General features: G+C 44.9%; 1 protein-coding gene across 1 annotated transcript in view; it reads right to left on the bottom strand.

Moving 5' to 3' along the window:
* Window positions 1-23725, bottom strand: part of plxdc2b (plexin domain containing 2b) — a 196634-nt gene that overhangs the window by 66237 nt on the left and 106672 nt on the right. Inside the window, exons 5-7 of the mRNA XM_084144470.1 lie at window positions 20750-20872; window positions 7821-7939; window positions 5834-5933 (exon numbers count right to left, since the gene is read on the bottom strand). Of these exons, the coding sequence (XP_084000596.1) occupies window positions 5834-5933; window positions 7821-7939; window positions 20750-20872 (342 nt within the window). The remainder of the gene's footprint in view (window positions 1-5833; window positions 5934-7820; window positions 7940-20749; window positions 20873-23725) is intronic.

Genomic DNA, 23725 nt, shown 5'->3' with positions numbered 1-23725 from the left:
TTTAAAATGTTACGTTTACAACAACTTTTAAATTTGACGTTTGAGAAACATGGATGAATGTCTAATTCTGACGAGACTGTGAGAGCTAGTTGGATCTTGGGTCAGTTTTGCATTTTCCCTCTACTAGTGAAGGTTAGGATTAGGGAGGGGAAGCTGATCCTAGATCTGCACCTATGGGAAACTACACCCCGGAGCGGGTCTGGGAGGTAGGAAGATTTAACTCACAGCAATTACAGTCTCAGCCTGAGCATCAAAAGTGGTAATGAGGATTTAGCTGCCCTGCTCCAATACCATCAAACAAAAGGAGCTTTGTAGAAGTGTGTCATCAATTATGCACACAAGGGTCAATTAGGCCATAATCTAATTAAAAGCACACTCGTGCAAAATTATGCACTGGCCCAATCAATATCTCACCAGATAGAAAATACAATGGAAAATAGGCTACTGGTCTGGTCTGGTACACATCTAAGAATACCAGCCAAGGAAAATATTTCTTATTCATTCACCCCTGAAGGTTGGATGAGAATCAAAGGAAATGTGATGTGGAGACCTTGTGCAATGAGTTCAAAGTCAATGAAGGAATAAGGGAATCTAAATTCTGAATAGGGCTTAATTTGCCAGTAGCCTGTGTACAGTACCTGTGCCACAGGCACTGTAAGTCGCTCTGGATAAGAGCGTCTGCTAAATGACTAAAATGTAAGTGTAAAATGAGTCCAACTCTGCTGGGAGGATAAATAGGATAGATACGCGGGCAGATTTTCAATACTCACACTGTTCCAACAGGACTGTGATAATAATAATACAAATGACTGGGTAGAACAGAATATCACATAGGACCCTGACTGTGAGGTTATCTCCTTATTGCTATTCCCAATGGGGTATAAAAGCTATAATTCCATGCCAGTGTATTTCCTGCCATCAAGATAACAATCATGTGGCTTTCATATCACCAACTCATTAGTTTCAGAATCCTTACCGCCACACGGCAAGCTCACTTGCCTTGAGCAAATTACTTCCATTATCCCCTCCCCGAAAATCGTTGCAATCACCCCAAAATAGCCTGTTTATTGGACATGGAAATTATGCAATATCACAATATGAATGGATATGATGAATACACACAAGGATGTCAAGCTGACCTCCTCCTCTGCCTGTATAATAATGAGGTGAGCTAATCCTGGGCCTGCTATTGTAGTACAGCTACCGCGGTGAATTAGCATAAGAATAAACTCAGACAGGTATTAAAAGGACCGAGGCGCTTCTGGTTTTGATAACCTCACCAGAATAATGCATGAGGGTGACTGGGAGTCTGGCTGTCCGTGTGTCTGGCTGCCCAGCCCGGAGGTGGCTAAATAAAAGCCTGGGTTTAAAGCTTTTAACACAGGAAGACCAGCGGGTCTCCAGGCCTCTAGCACCTGACCTGGTAATTATCTCGCCTGTCCACAGGATGCCGGCAAATCCTCCCCCTGCTGCTGCCAGCGCAGCACAGGCCAGGCCCAAACGCCATGGCCTGGAAATAGCTAGCTAGCAGAGTAAAATGTTTCATTTCACAACTTGAGCGTGAACGTGGCTAAAGGAGTGGGTTAGAGGAAGCCTCTCCGGCTGTGCTAGCTGTGTGTGCTCAGGCTGGTAATTGGCAACAGAAACACTTATTGACTCGACATGAGTTCCCTCCTGTATACTGAACACTCAGCCCTTCAGCTGCCTGGTCTCTTCCCAAATGGCACCCTATACCCTATAAAGTGCACTACTTTTGACCACAGCCCATTCAAGTAGTGCACTACATAAAGGAATTGGTACGCAACCTATGCTACGCTCTGATGCTTGGAGCTTAAAGCCACTAAGCAATTTTACATTTTACATTTTAGTCATTTAGCAGACGCTCTTATCCAGAGCGACTTACAGTTAGTGAGTGCATACATTTTTTTCATACTGGTCCCAATCACTCTAGTCTAAATACATAACCATATTAGAATACGAGAGATAACTTCAAATACCATTTTCATGTACAGTCGCTAACACTACAAGTATCAGCAAAAGTGTCTAAAAGAACAACCGGTCCTTAAAAGGTTGATCTACATTTCAAAATACATTATTTTCTTCCAGGAGAATGAAAAATTAGTTCCATGCAGCTGTAGGGATTGGGATTACACAGCAGGAAATCAGATCAAAGTAGTCCAGCCATCTGACACAGTGAGTTTCAGAGCTGGGAGGAACCCTGGGCCAGTGCAATCAATACGGCAGAAGGATCCATTCTACCTGCTGTCCAGGGGACCAGACCAGGGTGTGTGTGTGTTTTTTCAAGATTGTTAGGGCTTTTACTGATGTCTCATATCCATATGAATCAAATCACATTTTATTCATCACAAGCAACAGGTGTGGACTAAAAGTGAAATACTTACGGGCCCTTCCCAACAATGCAGAGAGAAAGAAAATAGAGAAATAATAGAAAAGTAAAACACGTAAAAATAAAAGTAATATTAGCTACACAAGGATTAATGATAACTTGGATATATACAATGGGTACCAGTACCGAGGCGATGTGCAGGGGTACGAGGTAATTGAGGTCCTAGATGAAAGGGAGCTCGGCCCCAGTGATGTACTGGGCCGTACGCACTACCCTCTGTCTCGCCTTGCGGTCGGATGCCGAGCAGTTGCCATACCAAGCGGTAATGCAGCCAGTCAAGATGTGCAGAGCACTGCACAGCATAACATGTTAACAAACCTGTAGCTAACATTGCTACTGTATATCCTGAATTGGGTGCATTGGCTACATGCGTTGCCTACTAAACAGCAGCGGCTGAGCCACATTAAGAGAGAGAGAGAGAGAGAGAGATTGTCCTTCCCTTTTGACCGACAGAAGACCCAAGATGCTAATCCTGACCTTTCTCTCCAGACAGACAGACAGACACGGGTGTCTGCCCTCTGCCCAAATATTACCTTCTCCATGCTCACCCACCAACCTGCCTTTCCCTCTCCTCTCTAGACATATCACATTCGCCACCATTCACTAGGTATATGAAATATATTATCAAATGTATGTTTTCCAGGACATTTTCTGGTCCTTCATCTTCTCATTAACTAGTATGTTTTTATTATAATACAGTATATAATTATCATGATATTACACTTCCAAAGGACAGGCTTCTCAGATCCTAAACCAATAGTTTACTTCAGAGGGAGTACAGTACTACTGTTTGGGCTGTATTGTATGTCCCTTAAAACAAAATAAATAAAGAAGTGAGCTCGGTAAAAGTTTGCGAGGAAGCTGGCTCAGCATTTTCTTTCAGGCTACAACAAACAGAACTTTGCATCCGAATCTCCAAATAAAATGGCAACCTGTGGCTTAACTGCAGCAACAGAATTACGCCATGGCTTGAAGTTTCAATTACACCACGTGGTGCCGTATCTTAGCTGTCACAGAATTATGCCATGTGGTGCCGTATCTTCGTTGTCAGTCAAAAAAAGTTCAACTAAAACTTACGTTTAGGCATTAATTCTAAACTTTAGGGTTAAAGTTAGGGATAGGGTTAAACTTAAGTTTAGGCATTAATTCTGAGTGGGTAAGTTAAGGGTTAAGGTTAAGGAAAGGCTTAAAACAAAAAAAACTAAAAATGCATGCCTAGCACTGGGATTGAACACGCGACCCTTGGAGCCGGCGTCTGCAGCTTAAATGCCCATTCACCATCCACAATGCCTTAGTGAGCCTACTATACGGTAATAGGTGCTCACGTTGCCCCTAGTGGACGGTATAGCTTCCACATTTCGCCAGGTCCAAATGTAATCTGGTACCTGCAAAATCAGCACCTCCTGGTGTCATAGCCACGGGAAGTATGGGTGCTGAGGGTGCTGGAGCACCCCCTGATTAAAAAAATAATTATATAATAATAATTAAAAGAAAGAAAGAATGAAAAATCCCACAAAATGTGTGAACTAGGCCTTCATTACTCCTGTATGGGCGGAAAAAAATACTCCTCAGCAGAGCGGAGATATATACTCCTCAGCCCCCCCCACCCCGCATCCCAAATGTCACCCTATTCCTTATATAGTGCAATACTTTTGACCAGGTCCCATAGGGAATAGGGTGCCATTTGGGATGCTGCCGAGGAGTCTGTTTTCATCCAGCTGAGCTCAACGTTAGAAAGGCTACATCAAAGAGGGTAGTGTTTAGCACAAGTCCTTTGGAAGCCTGAGAACCCTCTATAGCAGGGGTTTTCAACTCTTACCCTACGAGGTCCGGAGCCTGCTGTTTTTCTGTTCTACCTGATAAATAGGGGAACAATGAAAAAACACAGTGGAACTGGCTTCGAGGTCCAGAGTTGAGTTTGAGGGCTAGCTGGTAGAGCCAGCTGGTAGAGCACGGCGCTTGTAACGCCAAGGTAGTGGGTTCGATCCCCGGGACCACCCATACACATAAAAATTTATGCACGCGTGACTGTAAGTCGCTTTGGATAAAAGTGTCTGCTAAATGGCATATTATTATTATTTATAATATCAACAAGAGTGTTATGGGAGAGCTACTGTAGCTACTGTAACAAGAGCACCCCTGAACCCACAGTTTTCAGAGAAGTAGAAAGAATCAACAACCACAGAAGCTCAACACTCACAAAACAGCTGAGCAGCAGATTTGAATTCCCCATTATAACACCTAAACCCTTTATTACTGACCACAGAGGCTATGTTCCAAATGGCCCCCAATTCCCAATGTAGTGCCCATAGGGCTTTGGTAAAAAAAGTAGTGCACTATATATGCAATGGGGTGCCATTTGGGACACAGTCAGAGTCTTTAAAGTTTTCTGAGTAGAGTTACTTATTACCCATGATTTAATAATTCCAGACGAAGTCGTAATTTTATAAACAACTAGCTATAAAACGCTAAGTGAAACAAATACTGTACCTTCTTCAAACGCCAAGTCCTATGAATATATCCTCAACAAGCAATTAAAATAATGATTTTCGCAGACTTCAAAATGAAATGAAAGCCCCAGTGTCTAGCAGCGGATGAAAAGGCTGACTTTCTCCTCTTTGCTCAACTTTCTTTTAACTTTAATGGGCCTAAATTGGGACGTCATGCAAAGAGACCATGCCCATATAATTCTGGACCATGCCCATATACTCATACCCATTCTGCTGTTTGAGAGGCCACAGCAAAAGGTTGAACTAAAGCCGCTTTGGGGTGATGTTCAGATCTTGGATCAACTTCCCTTCCCCCAGTGGGAAAAATGCAAAACTGAACCAAGATCAGCATATAGGGCAGGGGTGAATTCTGAGATTTTGAATTCAACAAAAGGCTGCATAGATTTTTTTTTTACTGATTTGTTCATCAAAATCAATTTGCGGCCCGGAAAAAGGAACAGTTATTTTAATATATACAGTATAGGTCCATTATCATTTCTACATACTTTCTATCTAGCTTGAGATGTTCCAGTGTGGGTGTCCTGGAGTGTTTATTTTAACCCAAAATAATAATTCCTTAAAAATGACGAATGCAGCCCACAAGGGAGGAGCTTTGAGAGAGAAAAAAAACGTGTACTGGTCATGTGACTGGCTTACTGTATGTTTCCACTGCCCATCCTTTGGTGTCCTGCAGTATGAGGTGGTATGTGATAGTGTATACAGTAAAAAACTTAAGTGATGTTTGATGGTGTGTGTAAAGTAAAAGGTGTGAGGTGGTATGTGTGTATGTGATGTGTGAGTGGTAAAAGGTGTGAGGTGTGCGTGCATGCGTGTGGGTGTGCGATGTGGTTTATGATGGTTTATGTGTGTGTAGCAACGCAGGGAGTCATGTGTGTGCGTGCAGTGACGCAGCAATCTCTGCATCATCGTGACTCACTGGGAATCTGCTGGATCCTGTGGACCACCACAAAGGCATCGGAGAGGCCCACCTTCACCGGGTGATTGACGGAGCTGATCTGGGCCACCTCGATGGGGATCTGGAAGAGAGAGGAGAGAATAGTGGAGGGGCATCAATCACCAGCCACCACACCTGTCTATCTAACAGCTGGCTGGAAATTGGACCCAAACAGACCAAACCAGGCAGAGGCCTAACAGTTTCTGATGCTGATGGAAGGCTGGGGTAAATGTGTCCCAAATGACACCCTATTCCCTTTATAGTGCACCAATTTTGACCAGGGCCTGCACTATATAGGGAATAGGGTGCCATTTGTGGCGCAGCCTACAGACAATGGGACTTCATTTACTGGCAAGAACAAAGAGCTTACAATCGACTCATCTCCCAGGAAATCCATCAAAATGAAGGTGCAAATTAATAATTCTGCAAAACAAGTCTGGCGGGCTCAAACTTGAGAATGTAGAGATCCTTGGAGATACACACTTTTATTGTGTGGTTAAAGTAAAAGTGACGTAAACGCTGCAGTGAACTTTACGTCTTTACATGAAGGTGGATGAGGTGAGTGGAGTTAGAGAAAAGTACTCCCTGATTGGAATGGAGAGAAAGAGAGAGAGAAAGAGAGGGAGAGAGAGATATGTTGCATCGTGCCCTGATTGAAAACAGAGGTTGGAGAGCACAGAGCTTTATTTATCAACACAATCAAGGAGAGAGAGAATGAAATAAGTGCTCTGTCACAACAAGGAAGAGAGGGTGAGGAATGAGAGAGCGAGAGAGAGAAACATAGAGCGAGAAACAGAAACAGAGAGAAAGAGAAAGAGAGGAACAGAAAGAGATGGAGAATGAGAGAGAGGTGAGTATGAAGAAATCCCCGCTCCTCACCAGCTGGGTCACAATGTCACTCCTACACCCCTATAGCTGGGTTAGCTGACAACGTCACGAAAATGACGCGTGCGCATTGCAGAGGCCGTGTGTTGTTATGATTCTGAACGTTCAGATAGCTAGCAACAATGACAAGAAGATGCCATGTGGGAAATCGTAGGTGGCTCGTTTCAGCTAGTTTTATCTTGTTCTTGACACTTGTACGCTGGGAGTCGGGAAGCAAGTCCAGGGAGTGAATTTAATAATAAATTAAACATGGAACAAAACAAGAAACACGAGTAGCGAACAGACATGAAACACAAAAAGAGAGTCAATAACGCCTAGGGAAGGAACCAAAGGGAGTGACATGTATAGGGGAGGTAATCAGGAAGGTGATGGAGTCCAGGTGAAACTCATGAAGCACAGGTGCGCGTAACGATGGTGGCAGGTGTGCGTAATGGTGAGTGAACTGGCGACAACAAGCGCCAGAGAGGAGGAGCGGGAGTAGACGTGACAATACCATGTCTTGTTTTGCTAATTATCGCTATCTAGCTGCCGACAACTGTAACAATATATTTGAGAGACAACAAGTACTCATTGTGCAAATGTATTTATGTTCTCAATTAACATTTGGAGAGGAAACAATGTGTGCATGTTGTCAACAATCCTTTGATTCTAAACTAATCCCGTCTGTTTTCCTCAAGGGTTGCGCACAAATCGGTTTTGTTGCTAAACAATCCACCGTCTATGGGAGATAGCTGGAGGGAGGAGCAGCAAGATAAATAAAGAGAGACCGTGACAGAGGGAGTGAGAGCAGCAGAAATAGAGAAAGAGAGAGAAAGAGGGAGAGGGGAGGTGAGGGAGATATAGCCTAGATAGGGAGCAACAGAGAGAGAGAGAGAGAGAGAGAGAGAGAGAGAGAGAGAGAGAGAGAGAGAGAGAGAGAGAGAGAGAGAGAGAGAGAGAGAGAGAGAGAGAGAGAGTGAGGTATACGTAGATAAAGAGAAAGAGAGAGAGAGAGAGAGAGCGAGAGAGAGAGAGAGAGAGAGAGAGTGAGAGAGAGAGTGAGGTATACGTAGATAAAGAGAAAAAGAGAGAGAGAGAGACTGACCTCTTTGTAGGCGAAGACGATCCTGCCGTCGCTGTGCAGTGTGGCCTGGAAGGTGAAGCTGCCCAGGTTGTAGCTGTCCTGCAGGTGGACATGGTCCCACTGGACAACCAGAGCAGTGCCTGGATGAGAGAAAGAAAGAGAGGGAGACTATCAGAACCATAGACAACCACACAGGACCATACAAAACCACAAAGAACCACTTAGAACCACACAGAACCGCACAGAACAACATACTGTATAACCACACAGGGCCACACAAAAGTACATATAAACACACAGTTCCATACAAAACCACTTAGAACCATATAGAACCACACAATGGCAATCCGGGTTATAGGTAACAATCTTTCACATGAACTGCCGACATTATTACGCATATTAATTGTTAATGATGGGAATTAAGATATGCAAGATATTTCAATAGATATATATTGAGGTGAGAGCATTGGAAATGCTTTTGGCGGTTGACCTGCTTCTGTTTTGTGGGTGGCACTGTGTGCTGTTTTCGAAGGATGGGTACTGGCCTCTTGGGGCGTTTAAGGATCCGGGGGGACGGGGGTGGTATGCCGATTACTGGGATGACAACCCAACTTAGGATGGGGAGGGGCTTTAGCGGGGGGAATAGTGGAGAACAATTGGAGGGTTACTTAGTAGCAATGCAAATATCATGGTACAGCTACAGTTGAACTCGGAAGTTTACATACACATAGGTTGGAGTCATTAAAACTCGTTTTTCAACCACTCCACACATTTCTTGTTAACAAACTATAGTTTTGGCAAGTCGGTTTGGACATCTACTTCGTGCATGACACAAGTAATTTTTCCAACAATTGTTTACAGACAGATTATTTCACTTATAATTCACTGAATCACAATTCCAGTGGGTCAGAAGTTTACATACACTAAGTTGACTGTGCCTTTAAACAGCTTGGAAAATTCCAGAAAATGATGTCATGCTTTAGAAGCTTCTGATAGGCTATTTTACATCATTTGAGTCAAATTGGAGGTGTACCTGTGGATGTATTTCAAGGCCTACCTTCAAACTCAGTGCCTCTTTGCTTGACATCATGGGAAAATGAAAAGAAATCAGCCAAGACCTCAGAAAAAAAATTGTAGACCTCCACAAGTCTGGTTCATCCTTGGGAGCAATTTCCAAACGCCTGAAGGTACCACGTTCATCTGTACAAACAATAGTACGCAAGTATAAACACCTTGGGACCACGCAGCCGTCATACCGCTCAGGAAGGAGACGCGTTCTGTTTCTTAGAGATGAACGTACTTTGGTGCGAAAAGTGCAAATCGATCCCAGAACAACAGCAAAGGACCTTGTGAAGATGCTGGAGGAAACAGGTACAAAAGTATCTATATCCACAGTAAAACGAGTCCTATATCGACATAACCTGAAAGGCTGCTCAGCAAGGAAGAAGCCACTGCTCCAAAACCGCCATAAAAAAGCCAGACTACGGTTTGCAACTGCACATGGGGACAAAGATCGTACTTTTTGGAGAAATGTCCTCTGGTCTGATGAAACAAAAATAGAACTGTTTGGCCATAATGACCATCGTTATGTTTGGAGGAAAAAGGGGTTGCCTTGCAAGCCGAAGAACACCATCCCGACCGTGAAGAACAGGAGGGACTGGTGCACTTCAGAAAATAGATGGCATCATGAGGAAGGAAAATTATGTGGATATATTGAAGCAACATCTCAAGACATCAGTCAGGAAGTTAAAGCTTGGTCGCAAATGGGTCTTCCAAATGGACAATGACCCCAAGCATACTTCCAAAGTTGTGGCAAAATGGCTTACGGACAACAAAGTCAAGGTATTGGAGTGGCCATCACAAAGCCCTCACCTCAATCCTATAGAACATTTGTGGGCAGAACTGAAAAAGTGTGTGCAAGCAAGGAGGCCTACAAACTTGACTCAATTACACCATCTCTGTCAGGAGGAATGGGTCAAAATTCACCCAACTTATTGTGGGAACCTTGTGGAAGGCTACCCGAAACGTTTGACCCAAGTTAAACAATTTAAAGGCAATGCTAACAAATACTAATTGAGTGTACGTAAACTTCTGACTCACTGGGAATGTGATGAAATAAATAAAAGCTGAAATAAATCATTCTCTCTACTATTATTCTGACATTTCACATTCTTAAAATAAAGTGGTGATCATAACTGACCAAAGACAGGGAAGTTTTGCTAGGATTAAATGTCATAAATTGTGAAAAACTGAGTTTAGAAGTATTTGGCTAAGGTGTACAGTGGGGAGAACAAGTATTTGATACACTGCCGATTTTGCAGGTTTTCCTACTTACAAAGCATGTAGAGGTCTGTAATTTTTATCATAGGTACACTTCAACTGTGAGAGACCAAAAATCCAGAAAATTACATTGTATGATTTTTAAGTAATTAATTTGCATTTTATTGCATGACATAAGTATTTGATACATCAGAAAAGCAGAACTTAATATTTGGTACAGAAACCTTTGTTTGCAATTACAGAGATCATAAGTTTCCTGTAGGTCTTGACTAGGTTTGCAGACACTGCAGCAGGGATTTTGGCCCACTCCTCCATCCAGACCTTCTCCAGATCCTTCAGGTTTCGGGGCTGTCGCTGGGCAATACGGACTTTCAGCTCCCTCCAAAGATGTTCTATTGGGTTCAGGTCTGGAGACTGGCTAGGCCACTCCAGGATCTTGAGATGCTTCTTACGGAGCCACTCCTTAGTTGCCCTGGCTGTGTGTTTCGGGTCGTTGTCATGCTGGAAGACCCAGCCACGACCCATCTTCAATGCTCTTACTGAGGGAAGGAGGTTGTTGGCCAAGATCTCACGATACATGGCCCCATCCATCCTCCCCTCAATACGGTGCAGTCGTCCTGTCCCCTTTGCAGAAAAACATCCCCAAAGAATGATGTTTCCACCTCCATGCTTCACGGTTGGGATGGTGTTCTTGGGGTTGTACTCATCCTACTTCTTCCTCCAAACACAGCGAGTGGAGTTTAGACCAAAAAGCTCTATTTTTGTCTCATCAGACCACATGACCTTCTCCCATTCCTCCTCTGGATCATCCAGATGGTCATTGGCAAACTTCAGACGGGCCTGGACATGCGCTGGCTTGAGCAGGGGGACCTTGCGTGCGCTGCAGGATTTTAATCGATGACGGCGTAGTGTGTTACTAATGGTTTTCTTTGAGACTGTGGTCCCAGCTCTCTTCAGGTCATTGACCAGGTCCTGCCGTGTAGTTCTGGGCTGATCCCTCACCTTCCTCATGATCATTGATGCCCCACGAGGTGAGATCTTGCATGGAGCCCCAGACCGAGGGTGATTGACCGTCATCTTGAACTTCTTCCATTTTCTAATAATTGCGCCAACAGTTGTTGCCTTCTCACCAAGCTGCTTGCCTATTTTCCTGTAGCCCATCCCAGCCTTGTGCAGGTCTACAATTTTATCCCTGATGTCCTTACACAGCTCTCTGGTCTTGGCCATTGTGGAGAGGTTGGAGTCTGTTTGATTGAGTGTGTGGACAGGTGTCTTTTATACAGGTAACGAGTTCAAACAGGTGCAGTTAATACAGGTAATGAGTGGAGAACAGGAGGGCTTCTTAAAGAAAAACTAACAGGTCTGTGAGAGCCAGAATTCTTACTGGTTGGTAGGTGATCAAATACTTATGTCATGCAATAAAATACAAATGAATTACTTAAAAATCATACAATGTGATTTTCTGGATTTTTGTTTTAGATTCCGTCTCTCACAGTTGAAGTGCACCTATGATAAAAATTACAGACCTCTACATGCTTTGTAAGTAGGAAAACCTGTAAAATCGGCAGTGTATCAAATACTTGTTCTCCCCACTGTATGTAAACGTCCGACTTCAACTGTATATGGACACTCAATCACTAAGGTATTTTGTTATTGATAAATGTACAAACATATATTATGATAAATAGATTTGAAACTTCTATCTCATTATGGTAAGTGGTGAAATAAGTATAGCCAGTTATAATTGTAATGGCTTAGCAGATAATAACAAAAGAAGAAAAATATTTACATGGCTCAAAGAGAAGGAATATAATATCTATTGTTTTTTTTCTATTGATAATGTAAAATTAACAGCCATACAGAAAGACTCATGTGAAGGTGAAATTACAGAGGAGGAACTTCTGGATGCAATTAAAGACTTTAAGTCCGAAAAACTCCAGGGTTGAATGGCATACCAGTCGAGGTATACCAAACCTTTTTTGATATACTCAAAGGACCGTTATTAGCATGTTTTAACCACTCCTATGTAAATGGTAGATTATCAGACTCTCAAGAAGAATGTCTGACTTCATTATTACTGAAACAGGATACAAGTGGGAAAGATAAAGATCCAGTCCATTTAAAAAAGTGGAGGCCCCTTAAAAAAATTAGAGCAAAATGTATAGCGCATAGAATTAAAAAGGTATTGTCAGACATTATTCATTCTAATCAGTCAGGTTTTTTTACATGGACAATACATTGGAGATAATATAATTCAAATACTGGAAACAATAGAACACTATGAAAAATCTGGGAAACCAGGCCTGCTATTCATAGCAGGCTATTCATAGAAGACTTTGAAAAGGCATTTGATAAAGTACGACTGGAGTTTATATATAAATGCCTGGAGCATTTCAATTTTGGAACATCTCTTATAAAATGGGTTAAAATCATGTAAAATAGTAAATAATGGCTATTTCTCCGAAGGTTTTAAACTGTCAAGAGGAGTAAATCAAGGTTGTCCACTATCGACATATCTATTTATTATGGCCATCGAAATGTTAGCTATTAAAATCAGATCCAACAATAATATCAAGGGATTAGAAATCCAGGGCTTAAAAACCAAGGTGTCATTGTACGCTGATGATTAATGTTTTCTTTTAAATCCACAACTTGAATCCCTCCACAGCCTCATAGAGGATCTAGATACATTTTCTAACCAAATTATGATAAATGTACTATATTACATATTGGATCACTAAAAATACAATTTTTACATTACCATGTAGTTCACCAATAAAATGGTCTGATGGTGATGTGGATATACTCGGAATACATATCCCAAATGAAATAAATGATCTCACTCCAATACATTTTAATAGAAAGTTAGCAAAAATAGATAAGATCTTGCTACCATGGAAAGGTAAATACCTGTCTATTTGTGGAAAAATCATCCTGATTAACTCTTTAGTATTATCCCAGTTTACCTATTTGCTTATGGTATTGGGGCGGCAGGTAGCTTAGTGGTTAAGAGCATTGTGCCAGTAACCGAAAGGTCGCTGGTTCTAATCCCCGAGCCAATTAGGGGAAAAATCTGTCGATGTGCCCTTGAGCAAGGCACTTAACCCTAATTGCTCCTGTAAGTCGCTCTGGATAAGAGCGTCTGCTAAATTACGTAAAATGTATTGCCTATGCCTAGCGAACAGTTTTTTAAATTATATGAGAAAAAAATATTCTATTTTATTTGGAACAGCAAGCCAGACAAAATTAAACGGGCCTATTTATATAATGAATATGAATTCGGAGGACAGAAATTATTAAATATTAAAGCATTAAACCTATCACTAAAAGCTTCAGTCATACAGAAGTTATACTTAAATCCGAACTGGTTCTCTAGCAAATTAGTAAGATTGTCTCACCCCATGTTCAAGAATGGTGTCACGCCCTGGCTCTGGGGACTCTAATATGTTGAGCCAGGGTGTGTATAGTCTATGTGGGTTCTAGGTTTCACTTTCTGGTTTTGTAGATCTATGTTGGCCAGGGTGGCTCCCAATCAGAGACGGCTGTAGCTCGTTGTCTCTGATTGGGAGTCATACTTAGGTAGCCGTTTGGCACTCATTCATTGTGGTTTCTTGTTCGTATTTGGTTTGTGTTTACCATTGACTGTCACGTCATCGTTTTGTTGTTTTGATCGTGTGATCATTAATATAATAAATATGCTTGCCTTCAACGCTGCGCCTTGGTCCTCCTCTATGTATGACGATCGTGACAGAAGAAACCACCAAGATTTGACCAAGCAGTGTGTCCAGGAGCCATCGCCAGGGAGATCTCTAGCAGATCTCCTTCGCCTCCTCGACTGGGTCAAGCCGAGTGAGGAGGAGAAGGGCTTGACATTGTGGCAGAAGGGCGAAAGGCTGGCGAGGGACATGGAGACCTGGTCCACGGGTAGGAGAGACGGCCAGAAAATTTTTAGGGGGGGGCTAACGCCGTGGACGACGGGCCAGCAGGAGACCGCGGCAGAATGGCCCAGCGGATTGGCAGAGGAGGCCGCCAGGTTACGGGGGCCACTGGTCGAAGAGGGGGTGGAAGGTGTAGAGGCACGGCGAGAGGTACTGGGGTGTGTTACCAGTCCGGTCCGGCCCATTCCAGATCCCTGCGTAGGACCAGTGATGTGTGTCCCCAGTCCGGCCTGTTCCTGCTCCCCGCACCAAGTCAGTGGTGCGCTTCGTCAGCCCGGCTCGGCCCGTTCCTGCTCCCCGCACCAAGTCAGTGGTGCGCTTCGTCAGCCCGGCTCGGCCCGTTCCTGCTCCCCGCACCAAGTCAGTGGTGCGCTTCGTCAGCCCGGCTCGGCCCGTTCCTGCTCCCCGCACCAAGTCAGTGGTGCGCTTCGTCAGCCCGGCTCTGCCCGTTCCTGCTCCCCGCCCCAAGTCAGTGGTGCGCTTCGTCAGCCCGGCTCGGCCCGTTCCTGCTCCCCGCACCAAGTCAGTGGTGCGCTTCGTCAGCCCGGCTCGGCCCGTTCCTGCTCCCCGCACCAAGTCAGTGGTGCGCTTCGACAGCCCGGCTCGGCCCGCTCCTGCTCCCCACACCAAGCCAGTGGTGTGCGTCGTCAGTCCGGCACGGCCCGTGCCTGTTCCACCGGTGGCTGGTCCGGCACCGGTCAGATGCTTCACGCCGGAGCTGGAGCAATCCGCTCCACCAGTGTGCAGTCCAGCTCCGGCCAGCGGGGCCAGACCGGACCAGGGGTACTTTGGGGGGTTGGAGAGGGAGCGGGGATCAGGCCCGGAGCCGGATCCGCCGCCTAAGCGGAGTGCCCACCCGGTCCCTCCCCTGTGGTGTTTGGTGGGCGCGGTCGGAGTCCGCGCCTTTAGGGGGGGGTACTGTCACGCCCTGGCTCTGGGGACTCTAATATGTTGAGCCAGGGTGTGTATAGTCTATGTGGGTTCTAGGTTTCACTTTCTGGTTTTGTAGATCTATGTTGGCCAGGGTGGCTCCCAATCAGAGACGGCTGTAGCTCGTTGTCTCTGATTGGGAGTCATACTTAGGTAGCCGTTTGGCACTCATTCATTGTGGTTTCTTGTTCGTATTTGGTTTGTGTTTACCATTGACTGTCACGTCATCGTTTTGTTGTTTTGATCGTGTGATCATTAATATAATAAATATGCTCGCCTTCAACGCTGCGCCTTGGTCCTCCTCTATGTATGACGATCGTGACAAATGGCCTTTTTCCCTTTATTCAGATTACAACCTCTCACTTTCAGTTATTTGAAATGGAAATCATCTCCCAAATATCACTATTTCTAAAACAAAGGGCCACATTGAAATCCCAATGGATGGAGAGAGAGAGAGAGATGCCAAGGCAACTCGGCTACAGCCAAGTCTAGCTAACTTGTAGCAGCCAAAATGTTATTTATCATCCCATATAACAGTGCCTGTCTTGTTATTGCGGGTGTAGCGAAATGCTTGTGCTTCTAGCTCCGACAGTGCAGTAATATCTAACAAGTAACATCTAACAATTTCACAACATATACCCAATACACACAAATCTAGTAAGGAATGGAATTTAAGAATATATACATATATGGACAAGCAATGACAGAGCAGCATGGACTAAGACACGGTAGAATATTATAGAATTGAATACAGTATATACATTTGAGATGAGCAGTGCAAGATATGTAAACATAATTAAAGTGACTAGTGTTCCATTTCTTAAAGTGGCCAGTGATTTCAATAGGCAGCAGCAGCCTCTAATGTGCTAGTGATGGCTATTTAACAGTCTGATGGACTTGAGATGGAAGCTGTTTTTCATTCTCTTGGTCCCAGCTTTGATGCACCTGTACTGACCTCGCCTTCTGGATGATAGCGGGGTGAACAGGCAGTGGCTCGGATGGTTGATGTCTTTGATGATCTTTTTGGCCTTCCTGTGACATCGGGTGCTGTAGGTGTCTTGGAGGGCGGGTAGTTTGCCCCCAGTAATGCGTTTGGCAGACCGCACCACCCTCTGGAGAGCCCTGCGGTTGCGGGCGGTGCAGTTGCCGTACCAGGCGGTGATACAGCCCGACAGGATGCTCTCAATTGTGCATCTGTAAAAGTTTGTGAGGGTTTTAGGTGCCAAGCCAAATTTCTTCAGCTTCCTGAGGTTGAAGAGGCTCTGTTGCGCCTTCTTCACCACACTGTCTGCGTGGGTGGACCATTTCAGTTTGTCAGTGATGTGTACGTTAAGGAACTTGAAGCTTTCCACCTACTCCACTGCGGTCCCGTCAATGTGGATAGGGGGGTGCACCCTCTGCTGTTTCCTGAAGTCCACGATCATCTCCTTTGTTTTGTTGACATTGAGTGAGAGGTTATTTTCCTGGCACCACACTCCCAGAGCCCTCACCTCCTCCCTGTAGGCGGTCTCGTCATTGTTGGTAATCAAGCCTACTACTGTTGTGTCGTCTGCAAACTTGATGATTGAGTTGGAGGCGTGCTTAGCCACGCAGTCATGGGTGAACAGGGAGTACAGGAGGGGGCTGAGCACGCACCCTTGTGGGGCCCCAGTGTTGAGGATCAGCGAAGTGGAGATGTTGTTTCCTACCTTCACCACCTGGGGGCGGCCCGTCAGGAAGTCTAGGACCTAGTTGCACAGGGCGGGGTTCAGACCCAGGGCCTCGAGCTTAATGATGAGCATGGAGGGTACTCTGGTGTTGAATGCTGAGCTATAGTCAATGAACAGCATTCTTACATAGGTATTCCTCTTGTCCAGATGGGATAGGGCAGTGTGCAGTGTGATGGCGATTGCATCGTCTGTGGATCTATTGGTGCGGTAAGCAAATTGAAGTGGGTCTAGGGTGACAGGTAAGGTAGAGGTGATATGATCCTTGACTAGTCTCTCAAAGCACTTCATGATGACAGAGGTGAGTGCTACGGGGCGATAGTCATTTAGTTCAGTTACCTTTGCTTTCTTGGGTACAGGAACAATGGTGGCCATCTTGAAGCATGTGGGAACAGCAGACTGGGAAAGAGAGAGATTGAATATGTCCATAAACACACCAGCCTGCTGGTCTGCACATGCTCTGAGGACGCGGCTAGGGATGCCGTCTGGGCTGGCAGCCTTGCAGGGGTTAACATGCTTAAATGTCTTACTCACGTCGGCCACGGAGAAGGAGAGGCCACAGTTCTTGGTAGTGGGCCTCATCAGTGGCACTGTGTTATCCTCAAAGCGGGCGAAGAAGGTGTTTAGCTTGTCTGGAAGCGAGATGTCGGTGTCGGCAACGTGGCTGCTTTTCTTTTTGTAGTCCGTGATTGTCTGTAGACCCTGCCACATACGTCTCGTGTCTGAGCCGTTGAATTGCGACTCCACTTTGTCTCTATACTGATGTTTTGCCAGTTTAATTGACTTGTGGAGTGAGTAGCTTCACTGTTCGTATTCTGCCATATTCCCAGTCACCTTGCCATGGTTAAATGCGGTGGTTCACGCTTTCAGTTTTGCACGAATGCTGCCATCTATCCACGGTTTCTGGTTAGGGTAGGTTTTAATAGTCACAGTGGGCACAACATCACCTATACACTTCCTGATAAACTCAGTCACCGTTTCAGTGTATTAGTCTAAATTATTTTCGCAAGCTACCCGGAACATATCCCAGTCCGCGTGATCAAAACAATCTTGAAGCGTGGATTCCGATTGGTCAGACCAGCGTTGAATAGTCCTTAGCATGGGTACTTCCTGTTTGAGTTTCTGCCTATAGGAAGGAAGGAGCAAAATGGAGTCGTGGTCAGATTTGCCGAAAGGAGGGCGGGGGAGGGCCTTATAACCATCCCGGAAGTTCGAATAGCAATGGTCGAGGATTTTAGCAGCGCGAGTACAACAGTCGATATGTTGATAGAACTTCAGCAGCCTAGTCCTCAAATTTGCTTTGCTAAAATCCCCGGCTACAATAAATGCAGCCTCAGGATATGTGGTTTCCAGTTTACATAAAGTCCAGTGAAGTTCTTTGAGGGTCGTCGTGGTATCGGCTTGAGGGGGGATATACACGGCCATGACTATAACTGAAGATTAATGGTTGGCATTTGATTGTGATGTATTCTAGGTCAGGTGAACAAAAGGACTTGAGTTCCTGTATGTTACAACAATTACACCATGAGTCGTTAATCATGAAACACACATCTCCGCCCTTCTGCTTCCCGGAGAGATATTTATTCCTGTCTGCGCGATGAACTTAGAACCCATCTGGCTGGACTGATTTCGACAGAATATCCCCAGAGAGCCATGTTTCCGTGAAACAAAGTATGTTACAGGCCTTGATGTCTCTCTGGAAAGAAATCCTTGCCCCGAGCTCGTCGAGGTTGTTAACCAGAGACTGAACATTAGCGAGTAGTATACTTGGAAGCGGTGGGTGGTGTGCGTGCCTCTTAAGTCGAACCAGCAGGCCGCTCCGAGTGCCTCTCCTCCGCCGGCGATGTTTTGGGTCAGCCGCTGGAATCAGTTCAATTGCCCTGGGGAGAGCAAACAAAGGATCTGCTTCGGGAAAGTCGTCTTCCTGGTCGTAACGCTGGTGAGTTACCGCCACTCTGATATCCAATAGTTTTTCCCGGCTGTATGTAATGATACAAAACACTTTCTGAGCTAATAATGTAAAAAATAATACATAAAGAAACAAAATACCGCAAAGTTTCCTAAGAGCTAGTCGCGAAGGCCACCATCTTCGTCGGCGCCATATCTAGGGAATTTTTTTAAATAATAATAATAATATATATATATATATATATATATATATATATATATATATACAATAAAAAAAAACATAGTTACATGGATATTTTAATTTAATTTAGAAAAGCCTTTTCAGTGTTAAAATCAGGTTAAAATAGGCCTCACACAAGTATTCGAATACTAACCTCCGTTCGAATATTCACACTTTCAAATAACCGTGCACATCCCTACCCCGGACTGCAAGCCTCCCGTTCCTCCCCATGCTGTTTTGATTTAGTGTGGACTTTTGAGAGCCTTTGGATATGAAAGTGATGCATTCGCTCTCCCATGCAGCCAGACAGTCATTTGGCCAAGAGCCAGAGCAATAAAGTTTTGTTAACACAAGTAATCAATTTTTCCATCACACAGCCAGAGCCCCTCTCCTGTCCAAAGTAAAGTGGGGATTTAGTTTATCTGCTGACAGCTAGGAGTACTGCAGCTGTAGTGCTACAGGAAACCCCATAATATCCACATCTGGCCTCCAGAAGGCTTATACATGAGGCTGATGCTACAGGATTCTCGATGACCTGGCCAGGGCATGGGGCTGCATGCTTGATGTAGAGAGGACAGGAATCGGGGCAGGGCATGTCAGTGGATACTCCCTATATAGGAAATGGGGTGCCCTATGTGCCCTGGTCAAACGTGTTGCACTATATAGGGAATAGGGTGCCATTTGGGACGCATACAGTGGTTGTTACAGTAACCCTGTCTGTCTGAATGCTCTATCTATCTGACTGAGAATAGGTCCTGGCCACAACAGTGTACAGGGGGCTGGGAATGCAACGCTACTCTGCTTGGATTATGTTTTGGATGGGGAGGCAGGGAGGGAGAGAGGGGGCAATTGAGGGCAAAGTGAAAACGTGTAGAGGTAGACAGAGTTATAGGTAGATTCGAGGAAGGAAAAGAGAGTAGGGTGGCTACTCCTTGGTGGCCGTGTGAGTTCCACCAGTCAGCGCTATAAGGTAAGCCTAATAGAAGGCCTGAGCCTACTTAAAATGCATTGAGTTCAGAGAGAAACCAGCCGTGCTATCTGGGGCTCCCTCTTCTAAAAATACAGACTGGGTGAGAATGAGTGCACTGCACAAGCTGGCCTTGTTTTTCCCTAAATGGCTTATATGCTGCAGAAAGCTAGGCAAAACAAATCTTTCTCGACACACTGGGAACAGAGTGTACTAGTCGGCAGGGGGACGATGACTGCATAGGATTTGAAAACGTTCAATATACATCTACACAACTTCTTACAATGTTGAATAGTTCTTAAAGTGAGAAAGAGAGGCTGTCAGTGGATGTGTGTCCCAAATGGCACCCTATTCCCTATATAGTGCAAAGGGGCCTGATCAAAAGCAGCGCACTATATAGGGAATAGGGTGTCATTTGAGACGTAACAAGGTTGTCAGTGGGTTACCATGGAGGGCTACATTTAAAGTAGATGATTCAGGTTTTAATTGGATGTGCATGAGGTAGTGAGGCAAGGCTGAGGTTCCAGTCTACATGCAGCACTGGCATTGACTGATGGATGGACTGGTAAAGAGCAGCTAGGCTGGGTATTGATCAGCTGCCACACTGCCTAACCTATGATGAGCTCCACTGGAAAAGGTCATTCAGCTGGTCAGTCACTAACTGCATCCTAAATGACACCCTATTCCCTAAATAGGGAATACGGTGCCATTTGGGATGCAGACACTGATTTGGGGAGATTGGCAAGCAATGAAGGCTCACTTGGCAGAGAAGAGATTCCAACCATAAGATTGAACTGTTTTTGAAAGAGCCCAGTATGTTTTTTTCACCAATAGTCTGTGCTTCTGGTGCAGTTCGTCATGTGCTATAGCATGCCTTTGAGAGCCATGGCTCTCAGCTTTGCATCTTGCAAATTACACACTGCTGTCAGTGGGATCTTGTAGCTGGAGTTGCTACAATCTTAAGGACAGAGCATAGAAAATAGAGATTGAATGCCATGTACCATTGTCAAAGTAGATGACGGTTGAGTTCCTGGAGACGCTGGGGTCAAAGTTGGCCATGAGGGGGGCAATGTACTGGGTGGCCGTCAGCATCCTGTGGACCACATCACCTGTGTAGATGAACCCTGAGGAAGAAACACACAGCAGATAGTACTCATTAAATATGACAGTAACCACCACACAACAAGTCAACATGTCATTGATTGAGGGCCTACTCTTATTCCACTTGTTCAAGGCATCTCTTTCTCCCTCTCCAGACGTATGTCTGTTTAACTTTCCACACATTTACAAAATGGTCCATGATATCCCCTCTGGCCCCCAGCCACTGGCTTCCTAACCAGTGCATCAGCTGCTTGGTCCTGCTGATTCATTAGCTAATTCTATTCCATAAAATAAAACCTGAAGGGCTTCAAAGAGGAAATGCTGATTTAGCAGAGTAATTTCACTCATCATATAATGGAGTTTCTCAGTCATGTTCCCTGGCGAAGCTTCCCTCTCTGCCTGACAGTCTCAAACCAGACACACACGCACATGCACATAGTCGGTGTCAATAGGGACTTTGTTAAGGGGCTTCCACTCTGTTCAGTCTCACAACAAGGTGGTGTTTGTATGACAGGTTAGAGTCACAAAGGACTGTTTCTTCTGCCATTTAGAGACAGTTAGAACGCTGGTAAAAGGTTGCCTGCTGCTTTCTCACTCAGCTTTTCCACAGTTTGTGTGTGTGTGTGTGTGTGTGTGTGTGTGTGTGTGTGTGTGTGTGTGTGTGTGTGTGTGTGTGTGTGTGTATTCACTCGCATCATCAAAATACAGCTCCACCAGAGAGGACATCAATAGAACAAATGTAGCTCAGTTGGTAGGGCATGGTGCTTGTAACACCAGGGTAGTGGGTTTGATTCCCATGACCACCCATATGTCAAATGAATGCACACATGACTAAGTCACTTTGGATAAACGCATCTGCTGAATGTCATATATTATATTATTATTATTACACTGCTCCAAAAAATAAAGGGAACACTTAAACAACACAATGTAACTCCAAGTCAATCACACTTCTGTGAAATTAAACTGTCCACTTAGGAAGCAACACTGATTGACAATACATTTCACATGCTGTTGTGCAAATGGAATAGACAACAGGTGGAAATTATAGGCAATTAGCAAGACACCCCCAATAAAGGACTGGTTTTGCAGGTGGTGACCACAGACCACTTCTCAGTTCCTATGCTTCCTGGCTGATGTTTTGGTCACTTTTGAATGCTGGCGGTGCTTTCACTCTAGTGGTAGCATGAGACGGAGTCTACAACCCACACAAGTGGCTCAGGTAGTGCAGCTCATCCAGGATGGCACATCAATGCGAGCTGTGGCAAGAAGGTTTGCTGTGTCTGTCAGCGTAGTGTCCAGAGCATGGAGGCGCTACCAGGAGACAGGCCAGTACATCAGGAGACGTGGGGGAGGCCGTAGGAGGGAAACAACCCAGCAGCAGGACTGCTACCTCCGCCTTTGTGCAAGGAGGAGCAGGAGGAGCACTGCCAGAGCCCTGCAAAATGACCTCCAGCAGGCCACAAATGTGCATGTGTCTGCTCAAACGGTCAGAAACAGACTCCATGAGGGTGGTATGAGGGCCCGACGTCCACAGGTGGAGGTTGTGCTTACAGCCCAACACCGTGCAGGACGTTTGGCATTTGCCAGAGAACACCAAGATTGGCAAATTCGCCACTGGCGCCCTGTGCTCTTCACAGATGAAAGCAGGTTCACACTGAGCACATGTGACAGACGTGACAGAGTCTGGAGACGGTGTGGAGAACGTTCTGCTGCCTGCAACATCCTCCAGCATGACCGGTTTGGCGGTGGGTCAGTCATGGTGTGGGGTGGCATTTCTTTGGGGGGCCGCACAGCCCTCCATGTGCTCACCAGAGGTAGCCTGACTGCCATTAGATACCAAGATGAGATCCTCAGACCCCTTGTGAGACCATATGCTGGTGCGGTTGGCCCTGGGTTCCTCCTAATGCAAGACAATGCTAGACCTCATGTGGCTGGAGTGTGTCAGCAGTTCCTGCAAGAGGAAGGCATTGATGCTATGGACTGGCCCGCCCGTTCCCCAGACCTGAATCCAATTGAGCACATCTGGGACATCATGTCTCGCTCCATCCACCAACGCCACGTTGCACCACAGACTGTCCAGGAGTTGGCGGATGCTTTAGTCCAGGTCTGGGAGGAGATCCCTCAGGAGACCATCCGCCACCTCATCAGGAGCATGCCCAGGCGTTGTAGGCCACACACACTACTGAGCCTCATTCTGACTTGTTTTAAGGACATTACATCAAAGATGGATCAGCCTGTAGTGTGGTTTTCCACTTTAATTTTGAGGGTGACTCCAAATCCAGACCTCCATGAGTTGATCTATTTGATTTCCATTGATAATTTTTGTGTGATTTTGTTGTCAGCACATTCAGCTATGTAAAGAAAAAAGTATTTAATAAGATTATTTCATTCATTCAGATCTAGGATGTGTTATTTTAGTGTTCCCTTAATTTTTTTGAGCAGTGTATATAGAAAACATACATTCTATGTGTTACAAACATTAGGGATACATAAATGTAAACTCTATATCTGCTGAGCACACCATACTCAATCAACACAAAGCAGTCCTTTTCCTGCTTATCAGCCAGTTGGTTATTAAATGTACCCCTGCGAAACAAAAAGCACTGGCTATTCATCTAAGGGAAATATTCTTTACATAGAGGGGTACATTAACATTGATGATGACAGAAACAAACATCATCTTTATTCATTCTGTGACAGAGAAGTATAGCAAAGTCAACTGCTGTGGAAATGCATTAAAATTAAAATGGCCGCTTGTCCTCATCTTCCCTTTACCTTTTTGTTTCCCACGCCTTTCTAGAACATTATGCCACCAATATCACAAAGTAAGAAAATCTGTCCTGAATGCTAAGGTGTCGGTGCTCAGGGGGAAG

Source organism: Coregonus lavaretus, assembly GCF_964263955.1.
Source record: "Coregonus lavaretus genome assembly, chromosome: 2".
NCBI classification, from domain to species: Eukaryota; Metazoa; Chordata; class Actinopteri; order Salmoniformes; family Salmonidae; genus Coregonus; species Coregonus lavaretus.
The sequence above is the reverse complement of the archived record's forward strand: the minus strand, read 5'-3'. Positions and strand labels throughout refer to the sequence as shown.